This window comes from Amphiura filiformis, chromosome 6 (genome assembly GCF_039555335.1).
Source record: "Amphiura filiformis chromosome 6, Afil_fr2py, whole genome shotgun sequence".
Classification (NCBI taxonomy): Eukaryota; Metazoa; Echinodermata; class Ophiuroidea; order Amphilepidida; family Amphiuridae; genus Amphiura; species Amphiura filiformis.
Window position 1 is genome coordinate 37,235,245 of NC_092633.1, and position 11,640 is coordinate 37,246,884.

General features: G+C 37.4%; 1 protein-coding gene across 3 annotated transcripts in view; it reads right to left on the minus strand.

Annotated features, from left to right (window-relative positions):
• Positions 1-11,640, minus strand: part of LOC140155376 (uncharacterized) — a 105,663-nt gene that overhangs the window by 18,580 nt on the left and 75,443 nt on the right. For all 3 annotated transcript variants that reach the window (XM_072178201.1, XM_072178200.1, XM_072178199.1), the window contains exons 66-74: positions 11,356-11,546; positions 11,011-11,212; positions 10,332-10,438; positions 9,625-9,802; positions 9,305-9,487; positions 9,070-9,163; positions 4,733-4,847; positions 3,789-3,931; positions 2,453-2,586 (exon numbers count right to left, since the gene is read on the minus strand). In XM_072178201.1, the coding sequence (XP_072034302.1) occupies positions 2,453-2,586; positions 3,789-3,931; positions 4,733-4,847; positions 9,070-9,163; positions 9,305-9,487; positions 9,625-9,802; positions 10,332-10,438; positions 11,011-11,212; positions 11,356-11,546 (1,347 nt within the window). The remainder of the gene's footprint in view (positions 1-2,452; positions 2,587-3,788; positions 3,932-4,732; positions 4,848-9,069; positions 9,164-9,304; positions 9,488-9,624; positions 9,803-10,331; positions 10,439-11,010; positions 11,213-11,355; positions 11,547-11,640) is intronic.

Below are 11,640 nucleotides of genomic sequence, written 5' to 3' on the forward strand. Positions count from 1 at the left end.
ATCTTACGAGCTTTTCGCCCCCTACGCAGAGCTACGCACCCCATTTTCCGCCACTGCACCGAAGTTGGCAGCCAAGAGATTAGGGCTACGTCGCGTGAATTTTATTATTTATTCTAGGCCTATGAATCGTCGTTTAGTTTTACAGCCAAATTCATACGGGAGATTGAGGAATATACGGGGAACGCATTGCACTTTATTTGGTTGAAAACGGTCAAGACCAAAAATTGGCCTCAAAATCAGTGAAAATATGGTTAAAAGCGGGGTTTTTCCCGGGATTTTTTGTTGTCAAAACTCAGTGGTAGCGCGTACCGTAACTAACTGGCAGTAGCGCGTTGGCGTTAGTACGTCGGCGTACTGAGCAATGTGACGCGAACGTACGGGGTGCATAATATGCACAGACCAACTTTCCGTGCCAGAGAAATAGAAAAGAAAAGAAAGGAAGACAAAACTGAAAAGGTAGGCCTATGCATGGGTCGGGTTGTGGATTATATGCATGGTACTGGATTCGGTTAAGAGATTACCCGCCAAGATGATAAAAAATCGTGAGGATACGAGAGGAAAGAAGGAAGCTAAAAATGAAAGAATAAATAAATAAATAAATAAATAAATAAATAAATAAATAAATAACTCATGTAAAAAAAAACTAAAATAATAACAGAATTAAATAGATAAAATTCAAACGGGAAATCACAAGCTAAGCAGGCAATATGAAAAATGGGAATAAAAAGAAGAAAAAAGCCAAAACTAAAAGGAGAAATGTAAGAAATGGTAGATTTATAAAATAATGCATGGGAACGGGGCTCAATAAATGAATAACATGGAAACGGAAATCCCAAGCTAAGCAGCATGGGAACAAAATAGACCTATGCAAAAGAAACTGAAGAGAAAGAAAGGAGCTAAATGAATAGAAAAACAAAGAAGAAGACAAAAAAGCTTCGGTAGGCCTATTATACGGGTTATGGTCACAGTAACTAAATGAAACGGGAGCAAACTAAAGAGGGAAAGAAAGAAACTAATCAGGAAAATTAAGGGAAAAAAGAAGTTAAAATTAGAAACTTAATCAGGAAAAATAAGAAAAACAAACAACAACTGAAGGAAACGGGAAATCACAAGCTAAGCAGCTACTAAAAATGAAGCGTATAAGAAAGGATAGATTTAGAAAATAATGGGAATGGGGTTAGGCCTAGATAGATAAATAACATGGAAACGGAAAATCACAAGCTAAATAGCATTTTGTTTTAATGGAAACAAACTAGGCCGTGCAGAAGAAACTGAAAAGAAAATGGAAATGCAAGAAGGGACAGGTTTAGAAAAATAAAATTTACCTTTCAATGATTCTACCTTTTCAGTAATTCCTCCTGTTTTAGTGATCACTCCCATTTACTCATCTAGCGGGGACCCGCGCGAAGCGCGGGTATCCCGCTAGTTGTAAATATATCAGTCCAAATTCAAATTTAACCATGACCGTCAATGCAATGTGCGAGCAGTGGTGTCATGTTCACTCACACAGCTGTGCTAACCGCAAGTCAACACAGTGGCGTCTGAACCGGGGTGGAGGCATAAATCTGAATTTGGAGTTAGACTTTTTTCCTGCATCAGTCGATTTAAACTAGAGCTACGTTAATATGGAAACATTCACTTGTACATTTAGGTTATGTTTGTAAGCCTAAATATCATAATTTACTTTATACATGTACCATCACTACAGCATTGGAATGCTATTGCCTCATGCCAGGCATTTTCCTTTTCCTGGACGTCTTAATAGTCCCTTACTTTCATATCATATAAAAATGGGTCGCTTTTACCGCACTAATAAGGGGGCACACCACTAAATCAATGCGCCATTTGTTCCGGTAAAATACAGAAACTATTTGAGGTATTTTGGGCTGGTCTTTAGACTTATTAATCAGAAAAAGTCGCATTTTATAATTATTGAGAAAATAGGTCCGCGAATTAAAAATGGCAGAATCGGGTTTGCAGTCTTGAGAGCATGTCAAAATCATTGGGGATTTTTGAAATCATCGTTCGTCGAACGATATTCAGGTGACCTCGAGCCTTTCATATAAATCAATAGTATCTCGCTATCAGTTGAGCGATATTTAATCCGATCCAACTCATATTTTATTCGTTGCCGTATATATTTTGACGTCACAAAAAGTATTCGAAGCCGAATATTCGCCTTCGAATATTCACTATGAACCGACCCTTACACTATTGGGCACAGCTAAGAGCTGCTAAGAGAGAGTGCACAGTGTTGATCACTATGCAGCCTTCCCGCCCAAGGTCAGATCTACCCGAGCGTGAGCTGCTATATTTAAAGCAACCATATTAAATTGATCAATATTAATCATTCTACAACTGGTCTTAAAATGATCATATCAATCATTTTAGTGCAGTGATGTGGTGTACATTGACCTCTGAAAGAATACTAAGATTATACAACATAGCCTACCTCCTACATCAATATATGGTTGTACCTCTGTACCGTCAATTCGAAATATTGCCCACTCAAAACGTGTCATTGGACAAGGATAACCAGAAAAGTCCCATGTGGCATCGATTTGGGTAAGGCTTTCCTGGAAATCTCTGAATTGAAACATTAAGAGAAGAGAATATTGTTCATCTCTAAAATCTGATATTACGTATTCATGTTTCATTGACAAGCAATATAAAATAAATATTGCCAAATAAAATAAAAATAACAATTTCTATACCACGCAAATACCCAAGTAAGGTGAATTTCAAAATTATACGAGTTTAGTTAATACATCTGATTGGATCGATTAAAGCCATGTTGTAACATTTCATTAATAATAGATTTGTATTTGTTTCCACAAAATGTTACTTTTACTGTCAGATATATACTCTCTTAATTTTGACCTTTACAGATTAGGCAAAACAAATGAAATCGCTATTTAATAACAGCGCATATAACGCCAATTACATGTCACTTGTCGATTGTGACTGAATTCGGTCCTTTTGTTGTGCTATGACCTTCCCGCACGCCGTGTACGTACAGTGTTATGTGCATCGTCTACGCATTCGACTAATACTTCGATCGTGATAATTGAACTTCGTTGTCAGGATATGTGTTAGGGTGTCCTCTGCAGCAAATATTATACAGACTTGACATTTAATATGAAATATTTTTTCGCAAAGTTGCAAGACTGGTCTGGGAGGGGTCTGCATAAACCGCACGGGCTAAATATTAATTGTGGTGTGTCGGGAGATGGTGTAAAATAATTGTTTGATAGAAATGTGCTTTCCATGACTTTACATTATGGTGATAATAATGTATCGAATTTGTCTAAAATGGCGGATTTAGGGTAGATTAAAGTGCATTTCAGTTCTGACGAACACTTATTGGTATTTTGGTTCAGTAAATATCATCTCAAACCTCAATAAATTTGATAATATCAGAATAATGTTGCAAAAATTAAGAAATTCCCCCCCCCCCCAAATCAAATTCAGTCTCCTTCAATCCACCATTTTAGGCTATTATTCAGTACATTATGAGCGCCATAATGTTAACTAATGAAAAGCACATTTACTGTCAAACAATTACTTCACACCATATCCCGATACACCCCAATTAATATTTACCCCGTCCCCGTGCGATTTATGCAGACCCCTTCCAGACCAGTCTTGGAATTTTGCGAAAATATATTCCATATTAAATGTCAAGTCTGTAATATGGCTTTAATGAAAAAAATGCAAATAACGATATTTTGTCGACCTGGTGCTCTTTATTTTCTCGTTTATATGGAATTTTAGATTAAAATGTTTACCGGTCAGATTCACCAGGTCCATCATTAATAAGCAACGGATGCAAGGGCGGTAAACCAATGTTCAGAAGAGAAATAAAAACACCATTTGAGGATACAGAAGAAGAAAGGCCAGCTTCATTATATCCTCGAACGGTAACAAATATCTGCAAAATATCAAAATATGCAAACGTGTAAAATATTTTGAAAAAGCATGGAATATCGAGAGAGATATTATCTCACATCAAAATGTTTCGAACTGTGTCATTTCCCTATATACCTGTTCCTAAGTGCGTAACTTTAACATCAGATAGCTACACTTAGGAATAAAAAGCCAACGCTGATTTTTTTAAAATATTTTAAAGAACACGATCTTGAGTTGATATTGATATGTGTAATTTTTAATTAAATTGCTTGACTCGAGAGCAATCATGATTTTAGATTGATACATAATGTTAGCTAAGTTTCAAGAAAATGCAAGTTTTCTCAGGCTATAAACTGAAATGTAATTGAGATATAGATGATGTAATGCACAATTTACATACCCTAGAAGAACCTTAACATGGCGGTGAAGTGTAAGTATCATGAACAGAATCAATTTGTGGGTATAGATCATCAACTAGAAATTACATGGTTTTGGTTTCATGCCAAAAATGCACAAATCGACAAAATTGTGCCATTTTCATCTAGAAACACTGGGACATGTGATCCAAGAATTATCACTTTCATGAAAGATGGTTCTTCATATCTGATGCATGGGCCAAATTTAAATTTTAAATTTAATTTCTGCAACTTTCATCCCTGAAGGTCAGGTGGGGTAATTTTTTTTTAAACCTTTTTCTAAATAACGCTTTGTCAAGAGCCGAGTTTTTTGGAAACAAATGATTGGGAAAGGTAGAGTTCGTAAGATTAAAAAAAACCGTATAAAAATAGAAAGGAATATCGGAAACAATGCTAAAGTGACATACTTGTCTACTGTAGGTAAGATCAACATTTCCAATCAGTGTAGTCGTTCGTTTTCCAACATCAAAATATCCTTTGACTTGAGTTCCATATGGAGAACTTCCAACAGCTACTTCGTACCTATAATAATAATAATAATAATAATAATAATACTAGTAATAATAATAATAATAATAATAATAATAATAATAATAATAATGATAATAATAATATATTTAGAGCTGTTTGTAGCTAAGAAATGACAACCATTCCTTTGCACTGTTCAGCACGGTTTTTCTTGTTCTTGTTTCTTTTGTTTGTTTTGCATTATTTGTATCTTTATCCTTATCAACTGACCACTTCGGGTACCCTCATTGAGCTAAAGTTGGTTCGTCTTATGGGAGATAAATATAAGGAATATTCCATGTCTGTGCTCTCTAAGCATACTGCTTCCGCGTTCAGCTGACGCCAGTATTGCGTTCAGACCTTGCGACAACGCTCATCTCACGCGCGAAGTTTCTTTTGTACACGCTCGCGCTATTTGCACTATTTTTGAGTTTGCTCACGCGGGTACCTGACTTAGCGTCGATCCCCATAGGCAACATGCCATATTTCCGCGCTATGCGAGCAGCACGTATTAGTTGCGCGTTGCGAAATGCATGACTCTCGCACTTTTATGTGAATTTACGCGAGTGTGAGTTGCGCGACTTTACTGACGCGCGCAGTAACAAACACCGAATAATTTTCGCCAATTACAAGTCTAACAAACTTTAACGCAGTACTTTTTCCCTCTTTGTCTATTTCATTGGTGACGATGTTTTCCATTCAGCAGACTTGTACCCGAGTCCAGCTTGTCCGAGTCCGAGCCGAGCCGAGTCCATTTGTATCCGAGTCCGAGCCAAGTCCGAGTCCTTTTGTGTCCGAGTCCGGACTCGAGTCCAAGTCCAGGGGTGCCGAGTCCGAGCCAAGTCCGAGTCCAACCAAAATATGATTCGAGTCCGGACTCGAGTCCGGCTCGAGTCCGGACTCGGTCAAAGTCCATGCCCGTGTGTGTGTATGGGGGGGTCATTCAACTTATGATGTGACAGGTGTCTGGCATTGCTTAGTAGGAGCCTATTTGTATAAAAATGGGTCATTTGGGTATAACAAAATGAAAAAGGGATAATTGGGTATAAAATTTTGAAAGAAGGGGTCATTTGGTATAACATTTTGAAAAAATGGGTCATTATTTCCCAAAAATGGAGCAAAATTTTAAATTTTGTTTCTAATTTGAAAATTTACAATACAAATTTGCTGAAAAAAGAAAATTGCAAAGTTTTTGATGCTAAAATTGTAGAAAAAGAAGGTCATTGGCCATAAGTCACTCACTACACTACACACCGCTCTCCCTATACCAGACTTGTAGTACCCGTACCCGTACTCGGGTCCCAATTTCCGTACCCGTGGCTTCGGACCCGTACCCGTACTCATAGTACATGGTTTATACACAAATGCAGGAAAGTGAGAATAGAATACTATCACTTCCCAGATGCATGTTAACTCCACTCATGAATCCCACTGTGAGTCCTCTGATCATAAATTCATAATTAAAACAAATAGGTTACATCATGAATGGGGTTGTGTGGGGAGTAAATGGAAAGCTTTAGCAAGTGCCCTTAAATTTATTTTAGCCTGGTCCAGGGCCCTGAAAAATATCAATCCAACCCTGGCTACACAAAAAGAACATGAATGCTGAGATCTACAACAGCCTGTGCACACTGCCACCCATGACATGTATGCTACATGTACATGTCTCATTCACACAATGACTGATCAATACAGAAAAAGACCTAGCAAACTGGAAAAACATTTCAAGATTTTTTTTCTTTTGTGGTGAATTTTTATGTTTTATGTTAAAATATCATTATTTTAGCTTGTATTAATCATTTTGATATTCCCCATTCAAATACACTCCACTACTTGTATGCTGCCCACATGTAGAACTAATGATAATGTGACTGGTGCTGGGGACTGGAGTGAGATTTTCTGCCAGCCACATGAGCTTATCATGCTTATAGTGTACATGTACTTCTTCTACCAGTGCATCTGAGACAAATGAATAGAGAGGTCCTTACCATACAGAAGTTTGGGATTTGATAAGAGATTTAAAGGATTTTTAAAATATTGATAAAACATGAATATAATTATCCAGATGTGCATAATTAATGATAATAATTATAATGATTGAGCTAATGGATAATCTGATGGATGTGTATTGTGTAGATGTGCATGAATGTACTTGGAAAATTGACAATTAATTTAATTCCAATTGATGTTTTAAGATAAATAATTTTTCCACATTGTACATGGATTGATTGGACTGGAATCGGACTGGGGTCGACTTCGAGCCCGAGTCCTATTTTTTTACCGAGCTGAGCCTTTTAATGTTCAATTCCGAGCTGAGTCCGAGTCCGGCAAAAAGTGGACTTGAGTCCGAATCCAGACTCGAACGCGACATCACTGCTAAATATACTAAAGTATGTTGAAATTAGTATTGCACAGTCTGGTTGTCCATACAAAGACATAGTTTTTTCACTTGCATCCCAAAATATGCCACATTTAGGCTAGATTCACCATGACACCGATATTTAATCTCTTTTTGTACTTGTTTTATTAATTTGTTTATACTCATACCCATAATTATGGGTATGTCTAATTCCCCTCATAATGCCCATAACTCATACCCTATAATTGGACCCATAAGTTCAAATTTCCATACCCGTACCCATGGCCTGTACCCATACTGGGCCCCGTACCCGTACTCGAGTCCCAATTTCCGTACCCGTACTGTACCTGTGGCTTCGTACCCGTACCCGTACTCATACCCTATTTTGACTTTGGACCCGTACCCGTACTCATGGACTCGGACCCGTGACCTGGGACCCGTACCCGTACCCATGGCTTGGGACCCGTACTCGTACTCATGGTCCGGGACCCGCACCCGGACTCATGGCGGGTCCCAATACTACAAGTCTGCCCTATACACACCCACCCTACCAAACCCCACCAAACCCCACCCTACACAGTTAACATTTAAAAGACTCAACACAACTCAACCAACCAACTGTACACACACCCCTTCAAAGTCCCATACCCATGAACAGGTATCTCCTGATGGTAAAAACTACTACATGTATCAGACCACCTGTACTAAACAGCACTCACAGCAGTCATGTGGGGCTATCTGTGTGTGTGTGGCACACTACATGTAAACGCACAGTGAACTTGCACCCAGGGACTAGAGAAGCGTCACTAGGCTGCATGCAGCATACATGTAAATGAATTGCAATGTCTTCATATATATATCATAGAAAAATATCATCATCATCATCGTTATCATTCTCTTTATCATCATCATCATCGTCATAATAATAATAACAGAAATTCACCTTTAATTCTAAATATCTTTTCAAAATTGTCCCACACAAATGTGCACCCTACAGCCATTACAATTTACTGAGCTGAGATGTATGGTCCAGTGTGCATATTTCTCTCTTTCAAGATTGGATTGGAAAGTTCCATGAAAGAACTCTTAGATATTTTGATGTAGTCCAAATATTTAATAAAGTTTGCATTTATTTAATTATCAATTATTTCATTAATGATAACAATAATATGATTCTACAAAGTGACAAATAAATCTAAATAATTTGGTCGATATGTAGGATATATGACAGATCACAGATTTGACAGCCCCAATTAATTTGTAAAATTGCCAAATATGTAAAGTCAACAAATTTGAGATCTACTTTGACATTTTTAGATAATCATTTCACATTTTACATGGATTTAATTGGACTGGACTCGGACCGGACTCGGCTTCGAGTCCGAGACCTTTTGTGTCCGAGTCCGAGCCGAGCCGAGTCTTTTGGTGTCCGAGTCCGAGCCAAGTCCGAGTCCAACAAAAAGTGGACTCGAGTCCGGACTCGAGTCTGAGTCCGGACTCGAACGATACATCACTGCCATTCAGTCAAACAGAGTTTTATACCACCCCAGGGTTTAATGGAGTGAGTGTTGTTACGAAAAGTATATTGATCTGTATGCTGTTACGACCTGAGCACCCGACGAATGAGAATTTTCGCGCGGATCATCTCATTACTGAGGAAGTCGCATAACATTATGACAAAACTGTCTGAGAGTGAGTAGAACTTTGGATTTGCCTGCATAATTAGTGAACTTTGTTCTTATAAAAAATAACCAAAAACTAGACATAATCCTTCGACATTGACTAAAAATCAAATATTAATTTTTGAAGAGATTTTTAGTTTTTTGATTTACGGTAATGCCTTTATTCGACGAAATTGTTATTGTGCTCAATGCTTACTTCACAATGGTTGTTTCAGGGTCAACAAACGGTTCCCATGCAACAGACAGTTGAGATGTATAATCAACACACTTCAAGTCCAACTGCAGATAATCTACACAAACAAAAGAAAGAGCTGTTTGCTTTGATGTTGCTTTTGTTCCATACACGTAGTAAATTATTACAAATGACCTCCCAAATTCCCTGCTAATGATATATTTTGATTATACATTTTACCGAAAATGGTAATTTTTACCTTCGTGGCTTAACAGTCCATTGTATATAAGTTCATCTGTATATTCACCAACAACGCCAGGAACGGGAGGAGTATCATCGATAAAAAATGGTTTCGAAAAAGCTCTTGCGCTTTTCCCAACTGAATTAACTGCTTCCACAGTAACGTAATATTTGACATTATGTGTGAGATTCAGATGTTTGACTGTACGTGAAAAAAGGAAAAAAGTAGTTATTCCTTTTTGTTGAACTATGCTAATGACATGACATTTTATTACTTGCAAAATGTGATTGCTCCAGTCGAATTGAATTATAATATATTATTAAATATACATGTATCACCTTCAACAACGTAGCTATCCAGGTGTATTGAAATATTTTCAGACTTAAATACATCATCACGGTTTTCTTCAGTCCCAAGCAAAAAATTGAATGAACGTATAGTCCCTTCAGGATCCGAGAAACCAGACCATTGGCATTGCAACATTCCGCCAGCATGCAGATATGCAGGACACAAGACCTGGGAAATAATTAATTGAAACATATTGATGAAAAGCAATTTGGATTCAATGGCAACCATTCCACAAAAAACCACAATGCAACTTCTTGATCAAATGAACAATGGAGTGCAAACTAACTGGCCAAAATACACAATGCAATTTCCTATGCAATTGGCTGTTGCAGATCACCCCAAAGAACCTTGCCACATAATTACATATCCCCAAACCAATGTCCCTGCTCAGGCTCTACATTGCTTCGTGTATTTTGACCAATCCAATGTGTATGTCAGTGTACGTAACTCACCCCTTTATTACTAGTTGCCTCGTGTATGTTGGGTTTAATAAAACAACAGTTTGAGTGAATCCAGACTTAAGGGCAGCCTTTGATACAATGGATCCCAGCATTTTACTACTTGAATTATGCAAGTGGTAGAAATGTATGATGCAAAATACGCGGAGTCTTACAACGCTCAATACTATGCCACGTCTGGTTTGTGTTTGGTTTATTAAAAAGATTACACACTTTCACTGGATCACACAAATTCTTACCTTCCCAGCAACAGGATCAGTCAAATCGGTTACTAAACTGGGTGCAACGATTGTTTTCCTTAGTCCAACAGAGTTAACGGCTTCTACATGTACCAGGTTAGGTTTTCCTGTCATTCAACGAACAAAGAAAGATTAAAATAAATATATAAAGTTGAAATTATGAAGAGTTTGTGTATAGTTCTGAAAAAGTACCCACTTTTTAAAAAAAACATTAGGATGTAACACTTCTTTGATTAAGTCGAAGCTAAAAACCGGTTTGGTTTCATTCGTTTATTTTTACTGTATGTTATTGTATTTCTTACACGAGTGGATTTAATCCTTTTTATTTGGAAATAGTTTTGCACAATTTTCAGCAAACCACTTTACCACAAATTTTGTATTTAAAGGAAGATTAATCTAAAAGACCATGTCAAATGTCAAATATTGATTTATATGCGTATTGATTTCATTTGATTTAAGAACATTCCTACCAATGTTTTACCACAAAAAGAACCACATTTCCAACATTATGGCTTTAAAATAGTGGATGATAATTATTAAAAATTACGAAATTTCGGACAATACCGAGGGCCATAACTTTACTCTATTTTGGCAAAAAGTGGATTTATTCTCTTTTGAAAACAAGCTCTTCATATCATGATCATTTAAAGTTTATCTTTTTTAATATATGTATACGTACCGAATAATGTTGGCTTCACGATTCCTGGAGCAATATTGTGAACTCCGGAAGAGGTTACATTGGATACATCTTTCCCAAAAGGATAGGTGGCGACATAATAATCGATGTCTTTGATAGCGCTTTCTGTTTCAGTAACAGTCCAGCTTGCAGTAATCGAACTTGGATCGTCGTCATACAATGGTCCCGTATATTCATTCAAGCGCTTTTTACAAAGGAAAACAATACAAATAACAATGACAAGGAGGCGTGGGCGTGTTTGATCAACGTGTATTTGTGTCTCTTCCATGTCCACCGAACACTCTTTCATTTCATTTATACATGTATGCCAAAAGTAAAAACACTCACCAATTCGGGATTAAACTTATGTTTGCCAAGTTCTTGTATTCTAATATCAGGTGGGGTTTGATCCACGTTAAAGCCATCTGAGCTCGACTCCAAAACCTCCCCAGACCCTGTCACTGCTCGAACACTGGAGAAGTACGAAATCCCATGACCCAGTCCAACATGTGCCTGGGCTTTGCCGTTACCTGGTAGACCTGAAATTAAGAGCATGACACAGATTCCGATATTGTTATCAACGTCTAGCAACGTTTGGAATAGCCTATCAGATGGTAGTCGAGATATATCTGA